We start from the raw sequence: 27,915 nt of genomic DNA, 5'->3' as shown, positions 1-27,915 counted from the left end.
TCAGGCCCCAGAAAAGGAAATAAATGACTGGCTGCGTGCAGGATGTTCACTGCACCCCGACTCTCTCTGGCGCTCCCCAGACGGCCGCCTGGTGGCGCCTAGAGAGCTTTTGCCACATCTTGCTCGTTTAACCCACTCTGTGGCCCATACGAGCAAAGGAGAAATGATTGCTACAGTACAAAGAAATTGGTTTGCCCCAAATTTTCCTTCCATGGCACAACAGTACTGTAGCTCCTGTCCCATCTGCTTAGCTCACAACATTGGGCAACGGGTAAAAACGACACCCGCAGCCCATCCCCCTCCATGGGGACCGTTTATAAATCTGCAAATTGATTTTATACAGCTACCTAAGTGCTGTTCTTATAAATACATTCTTGTTATTATTGATATATTCTCTGGATGGGTGAAAGCCTACCCATGCGTACGTGCTGATTCCATCACTGTAGCAAAGAAATTGCTCAAAGAATTCATCCCTAGATTTGGATTGCCTCTCACAATAGATAGTGACCGTGGCACCCATTTCACAGGACAGATAATAAAAAATATCTGCCAAGCACTCAACATACAGCAACACCTACACTGTAGTTATCATCCACAGTCAAGTGGTGCTGTAGAACATAAAAACTCTGATTTAAAAACGCGCATTTCAAAGATTTGTGCTGAAACAGGCCTCAAATGGCCTGATGCACTGCCCATTGCTCTTATGCACATTAGAAACACTGTTAACAGAAAACATGGCCTAACCCCTTATAAAATACTCATGGCACGACCCATGAGGATGCCAGCTACACCACCTGTTGCCCCTCACCAAACAGACCTACAATTAACTGATGAAACTGTACTAAATTATTACAAGGCATTAATGAAGTATGCCAGGTCTGTTCATTCACAGGTCCAAAAAGCCTTACCTCAACCACCGGATGTTCCCTGTCACAACCTCGAACCAGGGGATTGGATCTACATAAAGGTCTATCAACGGAAAAACGCACTTCAACCCAGATGGAAAGGACCTTTCCAGGTACTTCTAACCACTAATTCTGCTGTTCGTTGCCAAGGTCACCAAACGTGGACTCACGCCTCGCACTGCAAGAAGGTATCACCTCCATTAGACCCCAAAGCAGTTGTATTCCAACCAAGGTTGGGATCTTTCCCTGAGGCCAAGGACAAAGACCCTCAGGACCTCACTCAGGCAAGTGAGGAACATCAGGGTACAAGTGCTAATAACCTCTCCCCTGCACCCAACACCTCAGCCCAGCCGGATTCATCAGTTAAAGAACGAAGATATCATCTTAGGCCTCGAAAAAAGTAAATGCTCCCATTCGAAAGATCACCACCTCGATCAAGACCAAGAGCCGACATTATCAGTCCTTTAGATAACTTGAGCCCAGAGGACAAAAAAAGACTTTGGCTGCCATCCTGGGTTTGGCTGGTAGTGTTCTTTTTCTTACTGGTGCTGGTTATGTTTGTTGTTAAGATTCTTTGTCCCTCCTATATCTAAAAATGGCACTGATATCCTTATATATCACACTTGGGTATCTCAGTATCACCCAAGGGGGGTGGGAGAAAAATTTGTATTTGCAGATCTCCCATGCGGTGGCTCAAGCTGGAAATAAAAGTGACTGCTGGATATGCTCTCACAGCCCAGCACACCTACACCAAGAAATCCCAATGATCAAAATACCAATATCCCTCCAGCAATGGGGAACAATAAACGGCGGCTTCGTTAGACACTACTCGTTAGCTGCCCATCGGTCCGCTCCTAAAGAATGGAGGGCCGCCCCTGCTAACTGGATAATCTCCCCAAGAGTAGAGGCGCCTTTCTATTACAGATCCAACAACACCGGAGCTTATAATAAAGCCACACCTGTAGGACACTACCCTCATTGCCTAACTACTCTAGATTATAGCCCTAGTAACACCAGTGGAATCCTGTTGGGTAACGTACCCTCTCTCAATTGTACAGGATTCATGGTCTACAACTTTTCTAAGGAACCTCATGTTGCTCTCATTGCAAACAGATCAGAATTTTACATTCACTCCAATTTTACTTCTTATAATATATCTCGGTCCAGCAGAATAACAGCTGAACGTGGACCGTCCTATACGATGCATATCAATCAAAAGTGCCGGATAGGGCACAACAACTGTCGAGATTTGAGTACCCTTTCTGCCCCAGGCCTTTACTGGCTCTGCGGAAACAGGGCTCATAAAATCTTGCCCTGAAATTGGGTGGGGGCATGCACTCTTGGACGTGTTATCCCTGGTTTCGAAATGCATAGTACAATATATCTGGAACAAATAAAAAATTTCAACCATCACATAAAAAGGACGGTTAACCCCTTAGCTACCAGAAACACAGGGTTCCATCGATTTGTGAGAACCTTCATACCGTGGCTTGGAGTAAGAAAATTGGAACTAGCCATAATTAACATTTCAGCCACAATGGAAGCTATGGGAAATGCCACTGCGGATGCAATTCAGGCTCTGCAAAAAGAGATCTCCCAGATCTCACAAGTAACTATACAACACCGCATAGCCCTAGATTACCTATTGGTATCCCAGGGAGGAATATATGCCTTAGTAAACTCCATCTGTTGTGTCTATGTCAATCAGGACATGCGAATCAAAACTGACATTCGCAAAATCCGAAATCAGTTAAGGGTCCTACATCAAGTGGCCTCAGAAAATACTGACTGGGGTCTAAAAAAAATGTGGTCTTGGCTAACCTCCTGGCTCCCAGATTTCGGGGCCCTTGGCAAAAAAATCCTGTATGAAATATTGTTTGTCTTGATAGTTCTGATAATGTTCTATGTCTTAATGCAACTGATCCTCTGCTGCGTGAAAGCCAGCAGGGGAAGCTTTAACAAGACAAAAAAACCCACAGCAGAGTCTAAAATAATGGTGTTACAAAAGTGTAAACAGATTAAAAAAAAACATAAAAGGCTGCATAATAAAATAGAGGGGCTCATGAAAATAAAAATTTAAGGCTAAAGTGAGACTAAATAGTCTCAAAGGGGGGGGCTGTGGAATCAGAAAAAATATATGCCTTAAACTTTGATTATTTTAGTTATAAGATGACATAACCGCTTTGTGTAGAATTGCTGGCTCGGTACAGTAGAACAGATAAGGGCAAGTGTTTGTTCTTTGTAACTCTTCTGCAAATGCTTCGCTCACCGCGGCCTTGAAGGTAAAAAAAAAAAAGTATGTACAAAGTAGATTTCCAGGTGCAAGAAGGAGGTTTGTGAACTAACCCTATCTCCCCCATAATTCCCATCCTGATAACAGCAAAGAAATAATGAAGTAATATTATAGCCGCTTTTCATGCTAATTTCACTATATGATCACGTGAGTTATAAGCGACTGTTAAAAAGTATATAAGCCTCCTGATTTTGCTCTTGGGGGGGGACCCCTTCCAAGTGCTTGAAAAATCCATGTCACTTTAAAACTCCCCCTACAGCTGTAGTTTCTTTTAAATAAAAGCTTCTGCTGACCTGACCCAAAAATACTCTGTGTGTGTTTCCACGACAATTTGTTCAGGGGAAGAAAGCATCCTGGTTAAAAATATCTCAAAACTGGTACCAAAGTAAAAGAATGGAGTCAATCCTGAGCTAGATAAAACCGTAGTCTTACCATGTTTTGTCATCCCTGAGCAGAGAAAGGTAGTTAGCTATGTAAAAGTGGGGCATTCAACCTCCAGCCTGTGTGCCAAATGAGGCCCACAGAACTATTACATCTGGCCTGTGGGGCTCCCTGTGGATTAAGAAGTTTGGCAGCAGGGGATTAAAACCACCAGCCTCCCTCACTGCCAAACCCCCATGCTTCCTTCCCACACAGCCAGACTAGAACTGAAATGGGGCTGGGCCACACTCCTTTTCGCCATGTGGCTAGACTGGGGCAAGGCCAGGTCCGCTGCTCCTGCACGACTGAATCGGAGTCAGTTGGTCCCCTACCTCCTTCGCATGGCTGGATGGGGCCTGTAGTGCTGGTCCCATTGCTGGATCAGGGCCACTGGCTGGATCCAGCCCATGGAGGAGCAGGCACTACTCATGCCAGGAAAAAATGATTGCGCACCACTGGTCTAAAGTCAGGCAGAAGGCATGGGAGATTCGCACCTTATAAAGTAACAAAATCACAGCATCTGATGAAGTGAAATCATTGGGCTCATGAAATCTTATGCTATATGTCTCTGATTTAGTTAGTCTAAGGTACAAATCTCTCCTGCCTTTCTACTGTGTTTTGGTGGCCATTTCTCTCCACCAAAAATTTATTCCAACTAGCACACAAATGTTTCATAATTTACTTAAAATAATGTGTTAATTCAGTTGAATTATATTTTTATTTGATTGTTATCAGAGTCCACCAACAGCGGACAAAATATGTCTAACGGGGATGGAAAGTAAGGAAGGGAAGGCTTACTGTCCTCCATTGGGTTGAAGATGATGTCAGCCAAGCCCAACAGTTCATTCTCTGACTCCGCCATGACTCGAACGGTGAAGTTTCCATATATGGAAAGAAAGGAGATGTCACACTCTGTAGTATCAATGCTTGTGCACAGGTTTTCAAATGTGTTCTTGTAGGAGCTAGGGACAGAAGACAAAATAATTCCATCTGAATTATGATTTAGAAATTAGAAAATATCCTTCATAACAGTGAAGTAAATAGCAATGTTAATTTATTAACAAGGGTAGTTGCGACTAAGAGGCAAAAATTATTAGCTGAATAATAGACGAACAATGATTTGCAGTAAGCATACACAGGCTTGTGTTACTTTCCATCCTTCTATTAATATGGACTTCTATTAAAATGGTTTATTATTGCTTTGGAATAAATGCAGAAACTAAAGTTCCCATACAGAAAGTGTCTTACTGCTTTTTATCGTGGTGCCAGCAAAACACAATTCAGCAAAACAGAATGCCTCAAACCATAGCCTGAGTCAGTCTAATTCCTATGCTCTGCCAAATGTAGATCAACTATTCCCTTGCTATTTCCTTCTCTGTCATTTGAGGCCTATGAATTAAATGGAAGAGGAATGTTCCTTCAATTTCCTCCTTAGGGCACACCCAGCTGTACAGCTAGCAATAAGAGCTCACCCCAAGAGAAATCTGGGTGTCTCTTATGGCCCTAATAACTCCCTCCCTCTAAGTGTTGTGTGTCAGCTGGTGGCTTGTGGGCAGCCTCTAGCCTGCGAGGGATTAACACATAGTTTGTGGATTCTTGTCCAGTTGCCACTTCCCCCATTGCTCCTGCTGCTGCTGTGGTGGGCAGAGCAGCACGGTGGGAGATGGCCTGTTTAGTCTGCTGCCAGTGAAGTCCAGCAGGCGGAATAGGGGCTTGCACTCCCCAAATGTCAGAGGAGTTGTGCTGGCCATGTGCTGGGGTCCTGAGGAGCCTAGATGACATATGCCCCATACAGTGTGCCTCCAGGGCCCAAGACCTGTGCAGTGTATGGCCCTTGGCTGCTCAGAAGTGGGGCAGCCCTGTTCTACATCATTAGTTTGGAGGCTTCTCCTCAACAAAGGTACCTTGCAATCTGGTATTTTCCCTGCCTAATGTCCTCCTTTTTCTACTGCTGAATTAGGGAAATCTCACACTTCACTCTGTGCTTCTCATAAAACCCTCTCCATCCCAGCAGGCACCCAGTCTGGAGGAGGGGAAAATGCCCTGATGAAAGAAGATCTTAAAAAATGCTGCTGATAAAACCTTGGTCATTGAGGACAGAGGCAACTAAATAAGGAGTAATCTCACTGGAATTCATAAACCATATCTGCAGAGGGCATCAACACACACAGAATGCAAGGGGGAAAACAAAGAGGGACCTCTTACCTCCAGGAAAGTCTGGAAAAAGGTAGAAAATTTCAGCAGTATACCATTTGTGTTGAAGTAGACTCCCATGACAGAGAAAGTAAATTTATATGTAAGCAATTGATCATTGTTAATATTACAATGTTTTACTGGCTTGGAGTAAGAACAACTGAAATGCCTACAAAAGCAGTATCTAGAAGCCAACAGAAAGGAAGCTTCTTCCAATAAAAGTCACAAGAACACAAAACTGCACATTGTAGGGTTATCTGAGAAATCTTTCAAGAATAAATGAACAAAGCTACCAGGCCTACCTTTTATGTTGGACTGTATATGTTATATTTCCTTTGTGAAAAGTAGGTGGATCCCACTGTAACTTGCTACGAAAGTTAACCGAATTAATTCTTACATTTTTTAGTTCTGGCACCATTGCAAACGCTGTACAAACAGACAAACAGGTTAGCATATGTTCCTCAAATTGTTTTACACTAACTTGATGCATTTAAACAATCCCCACCAAAAATTAAATTTGCACAGAATGCAATCCAACAGTTCAATCAATTTCTTAATGCCTGTCTCCTTTTTGAACCTATGCAAGGTAGACAATTCCTAAAACTATCCTGGGATTGTAAGTGGCACATGAATGTTTCTGGTGTTTGAACATATGAATCTTGTGTGTAATATGTATGCTCCCAGTGCACCTGCACAAGACAGAGTCTAAATCTGAAAACAGGAAATCTACTTAGAGTGTACAGAGTTTACAGAATCATTTCCTCAAATGTGACCTCTTCCTGTACCCACAAAATCTCAATTAGAATGCATTTCAAACTAGAAATGATAGAGAAGTTACTTCCCTTGCCTTAACTGGTGCTCTTTGAGATCCCTTTCCACCTGCACATCCCACTGTGGGTGCTTATGTGCCCCAAGCTCAGAAACATTATCACTTACAGTACCCATGTGATCTCCATGCACATTGCTTTCCCTTCTCTATGGTGTCCAGGGTATAAAAGGTGAAACATGCCTACTACACGACTCAGTTTCCTTTCAGCTACAGAATCCCAGGCATTCTCCCAGGAAGAAGAGACAGAGAGCAGATTGTGCATGTGGACAACACATCTTAAAGTCCCATTTATTGTAAGGTAAGTAATGGCTCTTTCTCCTTCCAGCAATTGTCTATATCTGTGTTTCCCAACCTTTTTAGACTCAAGGCACCCCTCAGAAAATGCCTGTTCTTAGCTTTCACTCTTTTTTTACTATAGAAAAATAATAGAGCAATTGTTTTGTTGCAAAGAACTCAGAAAGACCACACCAGGTTAGAATGCTTTGACACGGTGGATTCCTATTTCTATGATCCTATGAAATCTCTGGATTTATCTTGTGAATCATACAGGAGGAAATCCAGAGTGGATGCAGTGGCACAGTTGCGCCCTCCTTTCAGATAATAGGAACAACAGCTGGGGACTTTTTTTTTTAAGTTCCTGATTCAGGTAAGATCAGGTAAGAATCACCCCCCCTCCCCTTCCATTCCCTGCTCAGCAGCATGTCCCCACTCTCAGCAAGTCTGTTCATAGCGTCCGATGAAGTAGGCTGTCATCTACGACTACTTATGCTTCTGAATGAGTTAGTCTGTAAGGTGCCAAACTACCCTGCTTTCTGTCCACTTCCAAGATTATAAAATAACCATAGAAGAACCCTCTTTTCCAATACTGATGGCTATTTCACTTATCACCATTAAAAGGGTTAAAAGGACCTTGGGAGAAGGGTCCCTGAAGCAGAATGAAGAAAGGAGGATACAAGTATGCAAGAAGGAGAAATAGACAAATGCTTCCAACTAAGTATACCATCTAAGATTCACTGGTCCATAGTACAATAGAGCCATTTGTGCCTGAAGTGGAGGTTCCTGAGGGAAGACACAGTCAGATCTGGAATCCTGAGTTCGTTTGAATTTCCTGTTAAAATGATTGCTTAATAACCTGAAGTGGGTTGGGATGATTGGGAAACCACAGTGGATTGCCTTAGTTGAGGGAAGCACTGTTGTGCCTTAGATTACTTGGAAGATCTGTGTGTGATAAAAGAAAGAAAACTGCAGGGCCCATCTTTGAAAGACTTCAAATTGCTACCCACTGTGTTTTCTCTTTAGGTACCAGGATGAAAACACCTAAGGAGCAGATTAAAACTCTGGATTGCTTTTGGGTATAAAGGGCATTTTTTATCTTGGCAGTAAACAATTCAGACGCTCAGGCTGCATCTACCTCTTTTTCAGGCCTGAGGAAGAGCACTTTGTGCTTGAAAGCCCATCTAAAATCTCTCGTAACCATTCAGTTGGTCCAATAAAAGGTATCACCCTCCTCTCTGTCCTCAGAAATATCCTTGCCCTTACATATTTCCTGGACCATTGCAACTGCAACATCACTCCAACATTACCACACTGAAAGAGAATGCCCATTATCATTCAGGATATGTACCCAATTTGGACTTGGAATGGTGACTTGGTCATTTCCCTTTTCTCTTTACCAAACAGGCAAAGTCCCATTGACTTTAGAGGGGCTAGGATTTCACCCAGAGTCACCTACATTTCCTGGTAAGTTAATGAGTGACCAGGGTTCAGACCTACTGCGCTTTGTCTCCGGCTAGCTGGGTTATACAAGCTGTCTTGTGCTCAGCCCCTAGAGATATGAAGGTCCCATGCTCTACACCTGCTCTACACTGCCCCATGCTCTACACCTCTTTGACCACCACAATAGTCAAGAGTGGCATTGACTGAAGTCACATCCAGTCTATGTGTCCACAGATACTTGGGCTGTGCCCAAGTATCTAGTGATTTCCTAGTACTAATTTTTAGCAATCACATAGCTATGCTAGTGTTTACAAAGTACAGGAGCTCTAACATTGACCTCATACCGTCTGTAACTGAAAAAAAACAGGCAAGGAATTTCCTAGTGTATGCAATCTTGCAAAATAACTGATTGCAGGCCACGTGATAAAACATTGCTAAAACAATCTGACTGGCGGAAGAGAATTTCACTGAACCTCAGTTTGCTGAGCAGGGCTAAATAACACGTACACTCACCATTACATCATAAATACAGGTTACATGTAAAGAAAAAGTGAATTTATGCCCTTCTCTTTTTTTATGATGCATCAAGAAACCTAGGAGATTTTTTTTTAAGTTCCACTAGGCCTTTTTTTCCCTTTACATATTTTAAAATCAGATCTTGTCTACTTAACTGGGAAAAAAACCCCAAAGAAATGAAATAATGTTGATCAAAGGAGGTCAGTTCTGGTTATTCATATTAGCTTACCAGGAAACATAGGTTACCATGTGTGAAATCCTAGCCCAGCTAAAGTAGAGAAGCCGAGGAACCAGTAATTCAGAGGGAAGGGATTTGTAGTCAGGCTACCTAAACTTTTCATTTTTTGTTACTATTTGACTGGGATCCCTGGTGAACACCCAATGTTGTCATTTACATGGGGAGAGAGAACAACAACCACCTGTAAGTCCTCCAGCACAACAAAACTCGACACAACCTTTATTTGGAAAATGAAAACACCTTATTTGCATTGGAAACCAAACCAAACCCCAGTGTCCGTGCTGTCTTACATGTTCCCAGCTTGGTCCCATTTACAAAAATCCTTTGCCAGTCCCACCGGACACCTCATAAGCTAGTTATTTGTACTTACAGAATCCTAGAGATGTCAGGCTGGAAGGAAGCTCCAGAGGTCAGCTAGTCAAAAGACCCCTCCTGTGGCAGGACCATTGCTATTCAAACATCTGATACCGTCCATCATCTAAACTCTACCTAAGATTGTTGTCAGCCTTGACACAGCACAGACCTAACACTCTCACCTGCCCCAGGTCAAGCAGGGGATCCATGGCAGTCAACATCCTGCTTCTATGAAACCTCTTCATTTATACAGTCTCCATCTGTGGCTCTACCAAGTCCCAGGACCTCCTGGTCAACCTTCTCCTGACCCTAACCAAGCTAGTAATCTATCTAACCAAGAAGGAGGCTCTGGGTGGGAGGCTGTTTTGCCGTCCCTTGTGTCCTGTACATGTCTCCAGGCAAAGATTTACTAGGCAGTGTCCACTGGCTCCTTGGACTTGGTTGAGGACTGGGGGGGAAGGCCTTGGCACACCCATTATGAATGGATGACCCTCATTCCCCCCTGTTCTGTTTTCTTGTTTTCCCAATCAACCAGTGCCCCCTGCCCCCCACCCCCCATCATCGAGAGGGGATTGTAGCTCTACTTGGCTGACCCACGTCACAGTAGGGCATATTAAAAGGCCTCCTTCTATGAAACATTGGCAATATATGCTCAAGATATTCTGGGGAAGAGCCCAGCAAGAGAGGAAGGCACAAAACCCCCACAGCCCGTCCCAATTGGACCAGACAAGACGTGCGGTTGCTCACCTCCCCCCTCGTTATCAAGGCAGCTGGGAATGTTGGGAGCTCAGACTGAATAACCAGAACTTTTGAGAAGGCAGTATCTTTTATTAGATAGTTGCAAAAAAAATAAAATTAAATTAAAAAAAAATTAAAGACATTTTTATTAGACTTTAAAGAATTTTTTATAAGACCAGTTAGATAGTTACAAAAAAAGTCATTAAAGATTTTTTTTTTGCAGCTATCCAGTTGGTCTAATAAAAGACAGTACCTCCCCAAGAGTTCTGATTACTTTTGCCTGCAGACCACCACGGCTACAACCTGTATCCCTGGGACTGAACCACAGAGCCGGACTTGGGATCAGACAGAACCGCAGGCTGTGAGGGCTGGAAGGGGCACCTAGTGCCACTCCCGGTGCCAGGCGGGATTAGCCCTAATGACATCATCCCGGCCTAGGGTTACCCACCCTCTTTGAATCTATTCCGGGAAGTTTCATCACGTGACGCAATGACATGAATGACTTTGTGTCAGGAAGGCAAATGCACATCACTATTACATTTAAAAAACCCACTGGACGACTGTATAAATTGGATTCAACATTGCTTCTCGGCCTCCTGGAGGCTCAGATCAAGTTTAGTTTAACACATGCTCTAACATTTAACTCCCGGGTGACTCCCCACATTCTCCTGGACATTTGTCTCCAATTCCTGGGGACTCCAGGGCGATCCTGGAGGGCTGGCCGCCCTACTCTCGGGCTGGCAGGGAGCTCAGCAGGGCACCTGGTGCAACCCCCTGCTCCAAGCAGGATCGGCCCCAGCTACATCATCCCAGCCAGGCTTTGTCTCCCCGGGCCGTAAGGATGGAGAGCCCCCATCACCGCCTCCCTGGGGAGCCGGCCCCAGGGCACCACCACCCCCCTAGAGAGGAAGTTTCCCCTCCTACCCAACCTAAGCCTCCCTGCTGCGGCTGGGGGCTTCCCTCACACCAGCCCCCTCCCCCGTGGGCTGCGGAAAGGCCCGGGCTGAGCTGCCCTCCCGCCTCCAGCGCTGTCTGCAATGCGGGGCGCGGGGGACTCACCGCACAGCAGCCCGGGCAGCAGCAGCAGGAGCAGCCGGGCCATGGCCGCGGGCTCCAGCCGGGCACCGCCGCTGCACCGGGGGCCGGGCCGGGCCTGGCCGGGGCAGGTACCTGGGCGCCACGCGGGACATCCCCGCCCTCCGCCTGGGCCGGGCGGAGCCATCGCAGCAGGGCCCTGCGGCTCCCTCCCAGCCAGCTCACGCTCGGCTCTGCCCGGCCAGGTTTCTTCCTGGAGGGGGAGCAGGCCGGAGCTGGCAATTCCTGAGCAAAGGCTCAGGCTTGTTCGTACCGGGAAAGCCCGGGAGCGGCCTGGGTAGAAATCCGAGATAATGAGGCGTGGAATGGGTCATGTAGTGCCACCGCCTGCTCACAGCAGGACCAGCCCCACCTAGATCAGGCCAGGGCTTTGTCTAGTCGGGCCTTGGGAACCTCCAAGGATGCAGATTCCGGCCCCTCCCCGGGAAACCAACTTGTTCCAGGGCTTCACCACCCTCCGAGAGAGAAAGCTTTTCTTAGCATCCAGCTGAAAACCTTGTACGCCCAGGGGAATTACGCAGTCGTGCGCCCGCGCAATTTTGTGCGTAAGAGGCAGGATTGTGCAGAATTGCATGAGGTGGAAGCACAGAGCTGCCCAACTGGACAGCTGGGCGAGTGGGGAGAAGAGCTCCTGCCCGCAGAAGGGGGGCGTGGGCATGGGGTTTGAGGGAGGGTATAGACTGTGTGCCATTGGGCTGGGCCAGCTGGCTTAGTGCCTCCATGTGGGGCTTCTAGCACTCCTGCCAGAAGCTGCGTGTGGACCCATGGAGCCTTCCTAGCCTGATGGCACATGACTCCATGCCTCCATGTGCACCTTCCCTCTGGAGTGCTGGAAGCCCCATGTGGAGGGACAACTCAGTCTGATGGCACGTGAACCACTGGGCTGTGTGCCCTCGGGCCAGGTGGGAAGGCACACAAGGAGGCACGGAGTTGTGTACCATTGGGCCGGGTGGGCTCCTGCTTGCCTCCACATGGGGCTTCCTGTTGGAGTGCTGGAAGCCCCACGTGGAGGCACAGAACCCATTCGGCCTGATGGTGCCTGGCTTCTGGTCCACATGCCCTTGGGCCAGGCCAGGCAGCTCTGTGCCTCCATGTGGGGCTTCCAGCACTCCAGCAGGAAGCTGCACATGGTATCATGGAGCCCAACTGCCCTGATAATGTGCAGCTCTCACCTGCAGTACCGCAAGCCTTACACGCTCGCATGGAGCCGGCTTGGTCTGGTTTGAAGGTGTGCACCAGTGGGCTGGGTCAACTCCATGCCAGCACATGCAAGCCCTGGGACTCAACCAAAGGCACTCACTGCTGGGGGCTCTGCCTGATGTAGCCATGAGTGCCCTGAGGCCAGCTGCCTGCTACTGCCGACCCACTGGCAGTGGGGGCTGTGCACTATGGGGAGGGCGGTGTGCGTGTGTGAGGTGCCCACACTCACCTACAAGACCCCCCCACACTCCCTCACAACTCCCCCACACCCATCCACAAACCCTGCACCCCTTCACAACTAGCCCACACACACCCACACCCATTCACACCTGCCCACAACCCCCCCCCCACCACACACCAATACCTGCCTACACATTCACAAATCCCCCCCACACCCCACGGCCACCCCCCAACCATGCAATGTGGCTGCATATATTTCTAAAGAAGGTTCAAATAATGTTATATTTAGTTTAATGTGTAAAAACGAAAAGAGTAATTAATTTAGCATAATTTTGAGTTTTTCTGCACATCATTTTGAATTTTTTCTGTGTATAATTCCTTGGGGTGTAACTTGGCAGCAGTTGTGCCAGGGCAGAAGCCCTTTTTCCTCTCTGATCAAAGCAGTGGCACTGTTTCTCTGCCAGCTGAGGATCCTTTTGACCTGGGATCCTAGTTGGGTTGCCAACACTGTTTGAATCTATTCCAGGTAGTTTCCGAAACACCAGTGTGCCCATGACACACAATGTGAACATGCCTGCATGCTTATTATCAGTTATGGATTGCAGTGCGTTATATCCGGAAGGCAAACACACATTACAAAACCCACTGGACCACTGTATAAATTGGATTCAACTTTTAATATTTATTTTAATGAATGCCCTATCATTTATCTCCTCGGTGACTCCCAGCAGTCTCTTGGAGATTTTTATCTAATTCCTGGAGACTCCAGGGCAATCCTGAAGGGTTGGCAGCCCTAGATCCTACAGACCTACAAGTCCAGGGGCCTGCTTGAAGTCCCTCTGAAGTATGCAGGATAAAGTGTGTTAAAGATTTTCCCCAGGATGTGGCTGCACGCATCTGTAAGGTTACTGGACCTTTTTCTAGGACAAGCCAACCAGGCCATATGCTTCTCTCTGGCACAGGAACAGGTATGAGATTTGGAAGGATGATGTCAAATGACTAAGCCTTTTGATTTGGGTCAAATAATCAGAACAGGCTCAAACAAGATGTCTACTTACAGTATAAGGTGGCTCCCATCACTGTAACCAGGAGTGTCTCACCAGTGTAAAATGGAATTAATAAATCTAGACAAACCATAAAGTTTACCTGCAGTTCCTTCTTAAGGAAATATTCCACCAAAGACAAAGGGAATTGTAAAGCGTTAATTGCCTTGTTCTTCTCAATCTAATCAACTGACTTTTTACCTGTCTCAGCAGAAGGTAAGCTGTGTCCCTCCTCCTGTCCCTTTCTCTTCTTTAAAAACCCTTTCTTTCTGCTGGTCCATTCATAGCATCAATTAAGTAGGCTGTTGCTTAGGAAAGCTTATGCTTCTCTGAACCAGTTTCTCTATGGTGCCACCCTGCCCTACCCTGAGTAAACATGTGCACTATTTCTTTTACTAGGAGAGCCACTCCTTTATCAGGGTAGGACTACTGCATTCTTTCTGGCTTAATGTATTATCTTCAGTAATAGAACGTTCAAGAGGATCAAATTCTGCCTTCAGTCACATCCTCTAAGTCCTGCTGGTCCTCAGGACCACTAGTCAATCCCGCTGCTTTCAGATGTATGTAGATACGTAACTTGAAGACAATGCAGTTCAACAGTTCGTTCTGTCAAAGTGGAATTTAGTTATCAGTTCAACTGATGTACATGTCTGCAAAGAATCCACTTTTCACAATCCAAGCTCTTGGATAACTCACTCATTCCAAGGGCAGATTCACACAGTCCCAATGTAGTTTACAGCATATTGGAAGTTGCTTTAATTTACATGGTTTAACACTCACTGCCAAGGGACTGCATCTCACCTGGAACCTGCTGACAAACAGTACATACTAGCCATGGCTCCTCCAAAGTCTCTATGCTATGATCAACTTGGTTCTGTACTACCAAAAATGAACCTCTGTGAGGACTTCTCTACAGCTAAGTTCTGATTGCTTTTTGATGATATAAAGGAGCCACAATGGACAGAAAACCTGAGGCATTCATTGTGTCTGCATGCATAAACCTATTCACAAGTTCATATGGAGCACCCATGCAATACCATTCAGGTTGCAAGAACAACAATTTCAAAACGTTTGATTTTAAAATACCTTTATGGGATTTCAGAATTGTGGCAGTTGATAATTAAATTAAAACCATTAAAAAAGGATACAAAACTGGAAAAGATAATACAAATAGACAAAAAGAAATCTACTTCTGTTTCTACCTAACAATACAGGTTGTCAATTTTTTCAGCAGCTTTTTCTGTGGCTTTCACTTGATCAGTAGAACTTCATCATGACACTCAACTAATCCACAGGAATGCAACATTACTGTGTCACACTGGGTAAAACTCATTTCACAGTAGTAAGAAAGGAACAGACCTTACAAAGATTGACTACATGGAATACTTTCCTGTTCATGTATTTCTAACAAAGAAGATTTTGTTAAAAGACCACCTGGTAACAAATACTTCTTTCTGTTTGGAATGTGTGGTAAACATCTACTGTTTAACACTTAAGTATTGTGGTCTATGGATAAGTCTTTTGAGATTTTGCAAAACTGACTAACTGGCCTGTGTAGTTGCTACATATATTTATCTTCAGAATAGTTATTTGTATTTATGTGAATAATGCAGGCTGTAATTAACATGAGTCTTGCATGTTTGACAACATACATCTACATGGCTGGTTTACTTGGAAAGTGTATTCTTAGCCCCAAATTAGATACATTTTGGAATATGACACCATGCTTTTGTAAAATAGTGCATGTTTTGTATTCACGTTTTGTAAAATAGTGCTTGTTTCCATTAACTCATCTTCCTATGTATTCAGTCACCTGGTCTGTATCTGAACCTGACAAATCACTTTCATCTGAGAAACTAGATTTTTGCCATTCATGTGAGATGTTATGACAGTCTGGTTTCTGCACATCTACTGCATCTGTGAAAAGTTTTGATTCAAGTGCATCAGAATCACCACATTCTGGCAGATCATCTGCATCTTCCTGGTGGGAGATTAGGGGTGAAGTGTCATCCCAGGGTTTTTCCAAGTCTCCCAACATCACAGTATTTAAATTTATGTTAAAGCAAGTACTATTCCTTGACACGGAAGCCATAGAACAGTTTTCTTCATCTGAAGGATGACAGGACTCTTCAGCACTTGTGTCTTCATTTTTCTTAATGCTAATTTGTTGTTCCCCAGAGTTTTTTACATCAGTGTCCAGTAGTTCATTTGATTGACTGATGCTCTCTATAGATATACAGTCCATAGACTGTTTCACTGAAATGTTTTGCTCTGCATGATCACCTGAATATCTGTGAATGATACCATGCATAGTATAGGCACCGTTGTTTCTAGTGTCATTGTCATCATCTTCATCATCATCATCATCACCATAATTGTAATCCCATACCTTCTTTTTAATGTCTTGAAAAACTACTTGCACAGGACTTACATTTTCAGGTTCAGGTTCACACACTGAGTAACCCAAATTCCTTGTGGTTTTCTAAGAGAAAAAATTCAAATGGATTATAACAAAACAACCATTTTTCTACATTATGAACTCCTTCATCACTATGCACTTGTATGTTCCTATGCACCAAAACCTTGACACAGCTGAGAGCTCAGAAAAAGCTTCTGACGTGCAAGTCTTAGAGTCCATGATCTGCCCACAGCAATCCACAACTACTTTTTTTCCTCCTCATTAAAGCCTCATTTAAACTGCTCAAGAGCTGTTTTTTCGCTACCCTTGACTTATACTAAAAAAAACCCCAGCAATCCTCTAGAAAAGATAATGCCTCACAAAACAACCATCAGAGGAACAACACCAACACCTTACGACCTTCCAACCTCAGACTCGATGAAACTGAAAGCAGCAACCAACCCACAAATATTATCAACCCCTCCACACACACGCTTACCAAAAAACTGAAAAATCTGTCCTTTCTAAAGGCCTAAATTTCTGTCCAGAAACATACCCTAATAAAATACTTCAATGTGGAGAACTAGAAGAATTCTTCCGACACCTGCGCCTCAAAGAATATTTCCATGACCAAAATGAACCCACTCCCAACAACAACAACTCATCCTCTGACAACATTCAGGAAAGGATCAATGCCAAAAAGCCCCCAAAAAATCAGATTGGACACCTCACAGTGGACGAAACCCTAACCTTGACCACTACATTGACTGCTTCAGGGAAAGAATGAACAATGAAATAATCAGCAACACATGCCACCACAACAACCTCTCTCTACCAGAGAAAAAGGCCATAGAATCTCTAAGATCTAACTACCAAATAGTAATAAAACCAGCAGATAAAGGAGGAGCCATAGTCATCCTAAACTGTGAGGATTACATAAAGGAAGCCAAGAGACAGCTCTCTGACACCACCTACTACAAAGAACTACAAGAAGATCCTACTCCCCTTTTCACCAAAAAACTCAACAATACCATCAAATCATTTCCATCAAGACTACAAGAAAAACTACAGACCTTGATCCCCCCGCTACCTAACCCAGGGACTTTTTACATGCTCCCTAAAATCCACAAACAAGGGAACTCTGGCAGACCTATCATATCCAACCATGGGATCCTAACTAAGGAAATATCAGGTTTCGTTGAATCAATCCTAAAACCGCTTGTCACCCACAGAGCAAGTTTTGTACAACTTTACTACAGACTTTCTATGGAAACTTAAAAACATAGACCACCTTCCCAGCAACACACTCCTAGCCACCATGGATGTTACCAGCCTATATACCAACATCCCACACCAGGATGGCATCCAAGCCTGCCTTACATATCTACAGGAACAAGATTACAACCCAGAATACAGGCCCAAAGATATTACTGACCTTATACACTTCATCCTCATGCACAACAATTTCACTTTTAATAATCAACACTTCCTCCATGATGGGAACAGCTATGGGCACTAAAATGGCCCCACAGTATGCCAACCTTTTTATGAGCCACCTGGAAGAAGACTTCCTCAAGAACTGCACCATCAAACCCTTGCTATACTTAAGATGCATCGATATCTTCATCATTTGGACTGAAAACCTGCAATCTCTGATTGAGTTCCACCAGAAATTCAACAGTCACCATCCCTCCATCCGACTTCCTTTAGAATACTCCAGCACCAACATCTCCTTTTTAGACACAATGATCAGTATCCAGAAGGGTAAAATACAGACCACAGTATACAAGAAACCCACAGACCAACACACATCTGCACAGAACCAGCAATCACCCTAAACACACCAAAAAAGCTGCGATATACAGCCAAGCCCTCAGATACTACCACATTTGTACTGAAGAGAACACCCAGGATTGCCACCTCACCAATCTTAAAAAGGCTTTCACCCAGCAAGGACACTCCTCCAGAGAGGTAGATCGCATGTTTGAAAGAGCCGCCTGGATACCACGTGGAGAACTGCTGCAGTACAGAAGAAAAACACCCACAAATCGCACACCGCTGGTTATGACGTATCACCCCTCCCTTGAACCTGTACGGAAAATCCTCAAAAAATTGCAACCCATACTAGACAGAGACCCTATTCTTAAAGAGATCTTCCCAGAGCCACCCATCCTAGCCTTCAAACAAGCACCAAACCTTGCCAACCTCATCACAAGAAGCACACTTCCTCAAGCCCAGAACACACCAAAAGGATCCAGACCGTGCCAGGACAAGAAATGCAAAACCACCCCCACTATTACTACACCCCACAACAGAGCCATCAGCATCCCTGGATCTTACAGCTGCACCTCCACAAGTGTAATATACCTCATCCAATGCACCAAATGCCCTGATGGAAGATATGTAGGAGAGACCAAACAACAACTGCACACCAGAATGAATGCACACCAGAAATCTATCAAAGACAGAAACACTCAATTACCGGTGCACATTTCTCACAGGAGGGTCACTCTCTCTCCAATCTCTCAGTACTGATCCTCAAGGGAAACTTACACAACACTTCCCAGAGACGAGCCTATGAGCTCCATTTCATCAACCTGCTGGATACTCGAAATCATGGACTAAACATAGACATTGGATTTTTGATACATTATAATCTGCCTGGCAACTGACTCCCCAGCCCAGCCCAGCCCAGCCCAGCCCAGCCCAGCCCAGCCCAGCCCAGCCCCTGGCTTGTTTACTTTTCATTCCATCCAAGAAGAGCACACACCGACTGCTGAAACTTCCTTAGCCTGACGAAGGGTTTTTGAACCCGAAAGCTTGCTTAATAACTATTCTCCAACCATTTGGGTTGGTCTAATAAAAGATATCAAATTCACCCAAGGAACCTTGTCTCACTTGACTTCAATATTCTAGTATTCCCAGCAAAACTTCGATAGTACAGAATTAGTCCTCCTTCCATTTGCTAATGCCTGACATCCTTTTCTAAAACTGCAAGCACGCATACACAGAGCTGGAGAATCTCATGGCAACATGTATTAGTCCTCTCTGACCTTAGCTGGGGCCAAGTTTCTGGCCAAACCCAGGAAGGAAGACATTATGAATTTCCATGATATTCAGAAAATGTACTTTTTGTGGGATTTTCTCCCTTGAAGAGTTTCTAATGGATTTTGTTGCAAGGTTTTTAAACACCTCACAATGTTTATTTATAGTTGTAGTCACTCAAATACTGTATTTACTCAAATCCAAGATGAGTTTTTTTCCCCCATTCAGCATGGGGGCAAAAGCCCCTTGTCTTGGACTCGAGTACAAGAATGGGAGGGGGGGTGTGGGGGGAACACAGGTCAGAGTCGGAGTCATTGCAGTTACCTGCCTCCCTTTAGCCTTCTCCCTGCAGCCTCTGATCCTCCTCCCCAACAATGCTTACTATCAGGCACAGCTCTGGAGGGCTGGCTGGGGCACAAGAGTGCCAGTGTGGGGCTTGCTGGCAGGCAGCCCCCACAATGTAGCACCCCTGTGCCCCAGTCAGCCCCGGTCACCATCTACACGTGTTTTGGCACATGTAACCACTCCACTGTAGGAGAGTACTTGTTCTGGACAGTACTATCCTACAGCAGAGTTAGTTAATTTAGTGTGCCCTAATATGGGTGCATGTGTAGATGGTGATGCTTTACTGCAGAGCTAATTAGTCAACTCTGCGATAAAGTGCATATGTAGATGCACCCCTTGAGTGCTAAATTATCCTCAAAGCTCTAGTTTTGAGCATGATCCAATTCTCAATAGAGTAAACGAAAAGACTCATTGAACTGTAATGGAGTTGGATCATTACACAATGCTTACAGCCATAAATGCTGTAAGTTTGTAAGGGGAAACATCAAGCTAAGGGAATTTAAAGCATCCACAACACCTGAAGCTGCCTGGCACACTGTAATGGGAGAATGTCTTCACACTTGATTCTAATAACCAGTAAGTCTAATAAACAATTGCAAAGTAAAAGTGAGCAGCGTAAAAAGCCTGTGTAGAGTCCTGCAATGAAACTCTGAAGAAGTTTGGTCCTTTAGTGTATTTTACTCATTGATTCTAATACCTTGTGAGGGAAGAATGGTTTGTAGGCACAGGCCATGGTTAGACTTATATGCAACTGTTTCTTTGAAGTAAGATGCTTATAAGGAGGAGAAAACATATATAGTTACAATGCTTTTGGGATCTGGTTTTGGAGTTTTGATTCTAATATGCAGTTGATTTTATTAAATGAGATTCCAGTAGCTAGCAGATACTGCAGTGCATACTAATATACTGTATAATTAGGCAGTTTCAAGATACCTGAATGGGTATGTCTACTGAGCAGCCCCACTCTATAGTGTATTAACACTACAGCTGGCTTTAAACAAACCTGGTTAGGTACCAGAAGTCACAGAAGCAGGGAACTGTGTTGGCTAATCTCCCCTTCTGAAAAGGAAAGGCAGGGTTAATTGCATACTACTTATTTGATATAATGCCGTCCTTCTCAAAAAAGTCTCATGGCAAAAGACAAAATAGTCTATGTATGAAAAACAAAATAAAATATTTAAATAAGGAGTAACACAAAACAAATCTCCCCTACCAGTACCCTAAATTCAAAGCAATCCATCCTACCATTTCCATTCCCATTCTCCTACCTCTTACCTAGGAAAGCATCCTCCCTGCCAAACCCAACCTCACTTCCCAGATTCCACTCACTATCTTAAAAGAAAATAAAAATATTCCCATACGTCCTCCCTACTCACTAACACTTCTCTGCCTCACACCCAGGGAGTCTGTCCCAGCTCCTTCCCAACCACGTATGTCCCACATTACATATCATGCTCCTGTGACTCGTTTGCATCTGGTATCCAAGTTGGCTTGTTTAAAGCTAGCTCACATCTCTCTACAGGGCCCTATATTGCAGTCTTCAGAGTATACAGAAGACTTTGTGTTGTCTTAGAAGTAGGACAAACTTCTCCTAATACACCCACATCTAGGTTTTGGTGGTATGTAACGCAGCACTGGTTACAGTCTCTATTTTTCCCTTTCAATTCTCACAGTGCTCTAGAATCCACCATCCTGGTTATACCACAACATTCTTTAGAAGCCTTTTGGAGGCTAGAGCTCACCAAGGAGAGCTAAAATGCCTTTGTGTGGTGGTTTGTTTTTTTTAATCAGAAAATAAAATTAAAATTCCATAACATGGAAAATATTTCAGGAAAAAACAAACCAACCCATGCAACACTTGACTTTCCCTCAGGTACTGTTCCCCCCAGTGGCTGGCCCCATGGTCTAGTGGGGATCCGTGGAGTCTACAGATTCCCCCAATCCTTTTAGGGTGCATAGAGAAACAACAGATTGATTAGAGTGTCAATTTCACAACTCATACAAGTAGAAAAAGGAAAAAAACAAAGGCATAAAGAGTTTTTTGGCAATGTACTTTTTCATCTCATCTCTACCCCTTAGGCATTTGGCAGTCTATAATAAGGTGGGGGAACAGATATGGGCCAGGGTGGTGTGGGCACCAAAGTGCATAGTTGATAGCCCAGGAGTTGCAAATTCAAGGCCACAGAAGAGGTGCTCATGGCATGGCCATGTCAGATTCCAGTGAATCTGTGAATTTTGCTAAATAACATGCATGTCACAAGGACATGAAAAAGGAAAGGAAGATCAGGTTTTCATTTATTATGCAATTTACTTTTTGAAAAGAAGTGTTACTTTTTTTTTGTGTAAGGCACAGTATCAGAAGTCCTTCTTGCTGCATAAGCACAATAAAGCATTCACACTAGATATGTTACATATGAAAAGGAATACCTACCAAAACGCTGGGCCATTTTTTAGTTTTTAATCTGATAATGCCTGCTATGTGCAAGATGAAAAGGATCACGCACACTACCAATGCAACAAGCACCCCACCTGTGATTGACACTGCAGGATAACCTACAAAGGGAAAACAGAGCATGTAAAGCCCAATAATACAGGAGAGCTATCAAATGTATCCTAAGTTTCCATTACATGTACAGAACTTAAGATTAAATATGCATTAAACTTTGTCTTTAAAAAAAAAATCTCATTTGTATGATTAGGTAAGGTTACAAGATGGCTTATCCTTCTTTTATGTTCCCCACCATCTGGGAACTCACCCTGAGCCAGATGCAAACCATGGGGCTCTTCTCTGTCTGGATCTGTGGGATTAGCAGCTGCTACAGGTCTAGTAGCAGCAGCAGTATGGATCTGGAGGTGGTGGCAGAGGTCCAAGGCTGGTGGGCCAAGTGGCTGCAGGGCCCTCCTGCCCCCAATGGCCATGTCTAGCAGGTCCCAGGGGCCATGAGCAATGAAGCAGGCCAAGCTTCTCCTTGATCATGGCCCCAGCTTCTGGTAGCCTGCCCATAACCTGGCAGGCCAGACAGGGGTCTCCATAAGCCACATGCAGCCTACAGAACCCATGTTTGATGCCCCTGATTTAAATAATATTCTCTCTCCATGTGGGAGAATGAAAATCAAGACAACGCAGTTACACATCATTACACCTACCTTGTTGACTGATGGAGCCAGTAATTACACATTTCAAGGTTGATGGGATGGATTTATCATGTATGGGTGCAGTCACAGCAACAGACACGCAGTAATTTGCATTTGGATACAAGCCTTCAACAACGGTAGCAAAATGTTCTTTAGTGGTTGTATTCTTAAGAGTCAACACCTATAAAATAATGCGAACTGAGTTATAGCTAGTTGCCTAAAAGGGTCGTAATGCCCTGATGAAAACATATTTAGTAGCTATGCCAGGAACCCTCCCCACTTGAACACTGGTAAATACAACCGAAGAGGGAAGTTTTTCAAAGAATCAAAGTTGGAAAACCCTGGTTTGTTGAGCATAAAGCATTTTATTTGAAACATCTCAAGTTTGACCAGTCCAAATCAAAGCCAAATCAAAGGCAAATTTCTGAAAAGACTCTGCCTATGAGATGGAACCCTGGAAATACCATGCAGCTATTCAGTAGAACTGACATTCTTTCACATTGAGAGAAACCGAGAGATTAATTTCATTGAGCTGATGCTGGGTCCAGAAAGCACTTTGTTCATGCATAATTTAAAGTGTTTTTGGTTTTGTTCTGCTCTGAACAAAAAACTCATTTAAAGATAAGTGATTCTATGGGGAAAGAGCATGTCATTGGGTTGGGGGGTTTTTTGTTTTTGGTTTTTTTAAGAAAAGCAGTTACTGTAGTTACTCAGAGCATGTGCACTCTGAAGCTGCACCTCTGCCCCAAAAAATCATTTAAGGCTCGGGGCTTTTTTGTCTTACTGGTCTGATGGTTGTTTTTACCCACCATTGTTCTATGTATCCTAGGCTATCCATTCTAGCATTTAAACACCTTCCATAATATTATGCTTAAGGATGATCTTCAAAAAAGCTAAAAAAGAGGCACTTTTAAAATATTCCAGGGCTGAGTTTAATTATTTTATTGGTAATGTGCAATACCAGACATACCAGAATAAACTAATACACCAGGCTATCTAGTGAGGTAGCTTGTCTCTAGCAGTAGCCAATGTTAGATGCTTCAAAAGACTGAACAGCATTTCCCTTACAATGCACCTACTGGTGCAATAGTGTATCACTCTGAATGAAAAAAAACCCGTAAGTTCCCAAAGGTTGTTCAGCTAAAGCCTTGAGGAAAATATAAATGATTTTATATATTTGAAACTGATAATTCTATTCTGTTTCATCTATACAGTTACAACAACTATATCAGAGCTCATCTTCTGCAGGCTTTCTTATGGTTTAGGCCAAAGTATACTTAAAATTGTTCCTTTAGTCATTGACAGAATGACACACTGCTTACCTGTGCATCGGATCTTCTCACAGTTATAACATAATTAAGTTCATCATATATGTCAATTAAAGACAACACTTTTCCTTCTCTTTTTAAATGTGAGGCTGGAAGTTTTATTGTTATATTTATGGAGCTTGGATATGGAGTAATGTTAACTGCTGGTGGACCCAAGGATGCTGTTGAAAAAATAAAAATACAAGTACTACATCGTTACTCAATTACATTTGCTATGTTAGATAATTCATTGTATCAACTAGATTCCTGTGCAAGTGATAGTTAACAATTTACCTAGAATATAATTGATGTACAATGGGTTCAATTTCATATCATTTCCCCAGATTTTTTTTCCAGCAGAGGAAATAAAAACATAACCTTAATTAAGACTGTTGAGAAAGAAAACTGATACCCCAAGATCCAATTTCACAGAATATTCATAAATTGGGGAGAGCCACGAGCCCTTGTTTTTGAAAACTACGCAGTCATTTCCTTGCTCCACAATACAGCAAAATTGCAAATGCCTGAAAGTCAAAGTTGCACACTTTACATGAGTTCTTAGTTTAATTGCTTGGATAAATCCAAAAAGCACTATATATTTTTAACTATTCTTATTATTGAAGGGTTAGGAAAGAAAGGGAAAAAGGCTCTATTAATAAGGTTATTTTAGTATTTAAGAGGCAGTGTGATCACATAACTTCAATGAGGAGCCTGTACATCTTTGATATGACCCAAAGGTTATTTGCTTCATGTGGTCTGCCTATTGTTTATTTAAAACCAAAACCAAAACCATGATAAACATTAGCTTAAGTTTCCACATCTAGAGCTGGCAGTACTCCTAGGGCTTTTTACTGTAAGATCCCTCTGTCTGTTGCTCAAATTCATCTGCCAAGGAGAGAGAGGCTTCACTTCTCCCTCTCTCTTGACTAGGAATGTATTAAATCCATTAGGCTAATGTCTAAGAACAGCCCTTCACTCCTATTTTTAGATTATAAAGCCAGTAAAGAGATTCTAGTAATCCTCCAGCCTGATTTCCTGTTTAACTCAGGTATTCTCTGTGGCCTGTGTTAAATCCTGTTTGAACTATGGCACTTTATAGGAAAACATTCAATCTTAATTTTAAAATTTGTCAATGATGGAGAATCGACTTAATCTGAAGACTGAAGAGCCTTCTTATTAAGCTTTTGTTTCACACTTAGACTAATCAAGTCACTCGTCTTCTCTTTGTTAAACAAAATACACCAAGTTCCTGAAGTCTTTCAGTGAGAGGTGCTTTCTAGTGCTTTAACTGTACTTGTGGCTCTTCTCAAATTTATCAACAGCCTTCTTGAACTGTTGACATAACTGGAGACAGTTCTCTAGTAGTGGTTTCCCCAGTGCTTATCTTCCTACTCCTATATCCATTACTTTTACTCACAGAAAGGTTTACCCCATTTATATGTATTGCCATAAAAATATTTCAGAGTGTATGAGTATAATTGATATAATTTTTGTAACTTTATATCTGACTTCAGTTACTGCAGTCTCAATATCATTTTCTAAGGCTCCAATATAAATGGCTCTAATTCAAGAGAGAAATTAAATTAATGCAGATATTGTAAGTACGACTCTGAAGAGGAAGCCTCTAACATACCAGATCATCATTGTCAATAAACATTTTTAAGCAGTGCAAAAAAAAGCCAAAAACCTTAAGATGACACTTAGAATGGAAGTTGGAATTCTGTTATTTCTCACCATTTTTATCTGTTCAATTTTTAAAGTAACTTTACCACCAGAAAAGCATTTTATGCCATTTATAAAATAGTTTATAAACATTTATATAAAGTTTTTGTACTTTGTACTCCTAAATGCATGCCCCCAAAACTGCCTCATTTATAGAAATTTGTGATTAGTACATTAAAGAAAATAGATACATAACTGAAACAAAGAAAGGCCTATGTAAGCTGCTGCATAGTCTGTGGGTGTGTCTACACAAGACATTTACTGTGGAGCTGACTAATTAGCTCTGGAGTAAAACGTCACCATCTACATATGTGGTAGGCTGAAGTAAACGAATTAACTCTGCCATAGGATAGTACTGCCAGATGCAAATACTATCCTATTGCAGAGTTACTTAATCCACTGCAATGCACAGGTAGACACTGACAGGGCTGGCTGGGGCATGAGGGTGCTTCAGTGCAGAGCTGTTGGCTGGCTAGCCCCACATTGTAGCACCCTCATGCTCTAGCCAGCACCTCCACAGCACGCTAAACCAGGTCAGAGCAGCCCCAGGCTGGCAGTTTGACCCTCAGGGCCCCCTGCTAGTCAGGATACTCCACTCCAGCTCAGTGTGTTGTGGTCCTGGGTGCACGTGCAAACACAGCACCTGGGAGCAATAAACTCTGGAGTGAACTGTGCCGGAGTTTATTTGGCCGTATTAATTGCATGTGTAAATGTGCCATAAGGTGCAAATACACGCTGCTGCTGCCCATTCCAACATTACTTTTACTTTGAAAATTGTTGTTTGTTTCTATTTGTAAGTATTTAAGCCCATGTATTTTGTATAGCTATCTTTTCATCAACTGTAAGCCATTAAATACATTTAGATGATATGCCATCTTACTTCTAATTAAGTTAGCAAATCACAAACGACATTATTTTGGAGTTCCATGTGGTAAAATTAATACACCACTTGCAATACTTGAGAATAAAAACAGAAAAACAATATTATGCAGACACATTGTAGTAGGAAAAGAACTTACTGTACAAGTATGGAATTAAACAACATGTAAATGAAGTAAATACTTTGGATCCTGTGAAACCCTGCACCATTGCTTCATAGTTCTCATGCTCATCAGTAAAATACTCTGATAGGTCACAAAATAGATGTGTGATATTTGAACATTCTTCAGCAATCTGAAATTCTCCACTTCTGACAAAACAAAACAAAAAATGGTGAAGGAATAAATAATACAAAAGTGGTGCAGAGGAAAGGTCAATTATAAGGTTTACATATAATTACTTATCTGTGTCACACAGCTAAGTCATTCTTCCTGGAGGTTAAAAGCAAGGTAAAGTAGGCCTTTTGGCTCCAGGATCTTTTGATGCTAGGCCCTCTTCTCAAGACATTGTGTCCCCACTTCTCTATTGCAGCTGATGTGGTCAAGCTTCTTTATGATCATACAGATCCTCTTTGAGTAAATAAAGGTTTGCTTTTTCTCCCCATGCATAAATTTGTTCCAGGAATTAAAGTGTACTTGTACAAATATGTTCAAACAGCAAATCATATCCTAAAACCCAATTCTTCTTTACTATGGATCTTATGAATGCAAATTTTGTAAGATTTATTTGGACAAGAAAACAGGCAGAATATTCTGACTATAAAATAACAAAAAGTTCTGCATACTATAGGAAAGGAAACAAACCTGAAACTTGAGTACTTCACTTGATAGTATGTTGGCACTGTTGTATTACTTCCAGCTTCCCATGATAAAATGTGCTGGAAATTCTGAGATGTCATCGTCACGTTGAACTGCGGGTTTATCACAGATGCTTCAAACAGAAAAAGAAAGTTACTAAAGTTAAAAAGCGATGGAGAAGGAAAGCAAATGCAAACTTTCAGCCATAAGTTGAGGAAGTTGAAGAAAGAGCAATTTGAATTCACACAGTTCATTGCACTGGAGGCACACATCCTTGTGGTTGTCCTGCTAGAGATGACCCACACAGTTTTCTTCCTTTAACATGCACAGTGAACCAGGACAATAGGAAAGGATACCTGACACAAGCATACAGATCTTTTGAACTATTTCACGTTAGAAATAGATGTTGCTGAATGCAGCAATTCAGCTGTACCATCATGTGTCATGGCACAGCTGATTCACTTCATTCAGTGAAACACACATTACATTTTTATCCTGCCCTTGACGGTACAGGACAGGGACAACATGATCTCCCCACTTTCCCAGACCCACACAATGGGTCTGGGC

At 43.1% G+C, this 27,915-nt stretch overlaps 2 protein-coding genes across 8 annotated transcripts in view; both read right to left on the bottom strand.

The window, feature by feature from the left end:
* Positions 1-11,626, bottom strand: part of IL10RB (interleukin 10 receptor subunit beta) — a 32,751-nt gene extending 21,125 nt beyond the window's left edge. The window contains exons 1-3 of one of the 2 annotated variants that reach the window (XM_059720692.1): positions 11,551-11,626; positions 6,114-6,237; positions 4,417-4,580 (exon numbers count right to left, since the gene is read on the bottom strand). In XM_059720692.1, coding sequence (XP_059576675.1) covers positions 4,417-4,580; positions 6,114-6,237; positions 11,551-11,611 — 349 coding nt within the window. In that variant the 5' untranslated portion in view covers positions 11,612-11,626. Of the gene's footprint in view, positions 1-4,416; positions 4,581-6,113; positions 6,238-11,261; positions 11,493-11,550 lie in introns of those variants that run through there. The other variant, XM_006259437.4, reaches the window with a different exon arrangement.
* Positions 11,627-14,790: 3,164 nt separating this feature from the next.
* Positions 14,791-27,915, bottom strand: part of IFNAR2 (interferon alpha and beta receptor subunit 2) — a 36,185-nt gene continuing 23,060 nt past the window's right edge. For 5 of the 6 annotated variants that reach the window (XM_059720690.1, XM_059720691.1, XM_006259435.4 and 2 more), the window contains 6 exons: positions 27,355-27,481; positions 26,692-26,861; positions 23,966-24,132; positions 22,656-22,824; positions 21,940-22,061; positions 14,791-16,202 (listed from right to left, as the gene is read on the bottom strand). In XM_059720690.1, the coding sequence (XP_059576673.1) occupies positions 15,510-16,202; positions 21,940-22,061; positions 22,656-22,824; positions 23,966-24,132; positions 26,692-26,861; positions 27,355-27,481 (1,448 nt within the window). In that variant the 3' untranslated portion in view covers positions 14,791-15,509. Of the gene's footprint in view, positions 16,203-20,511; positions 20,568-21,939; positions 22,062-22,655; positions 22,825-23,965; positions 24,133-26,691; positions 26,862-27,354; positions 27,482-27,915 lie in introns of all 6 variants that reach the window. The other variant, XM_019476492.2, reaches the window with a different exon arrangement.

The sequence above is a fragment of the Alligator mississippiensis genome, chromosome 1 (genome assembly GCF_030867095.1).
Source record: "Alligator mississippiensis isolate rAllMis1 chromosome 1, rAllMis1, whole genome shotgun sequence".
Classification (NCBI taxonomy): Eukaryota; Metazoa; Chordata; order Crocodylia; family Alligatoridae; genus Alligator; species Alligator mississippiensis.
The sequence above is the reverse complement of the archived record's forward strand: the minus strand, read 5'-3'. Positions and strand labels throughout refer to the sequence as shown.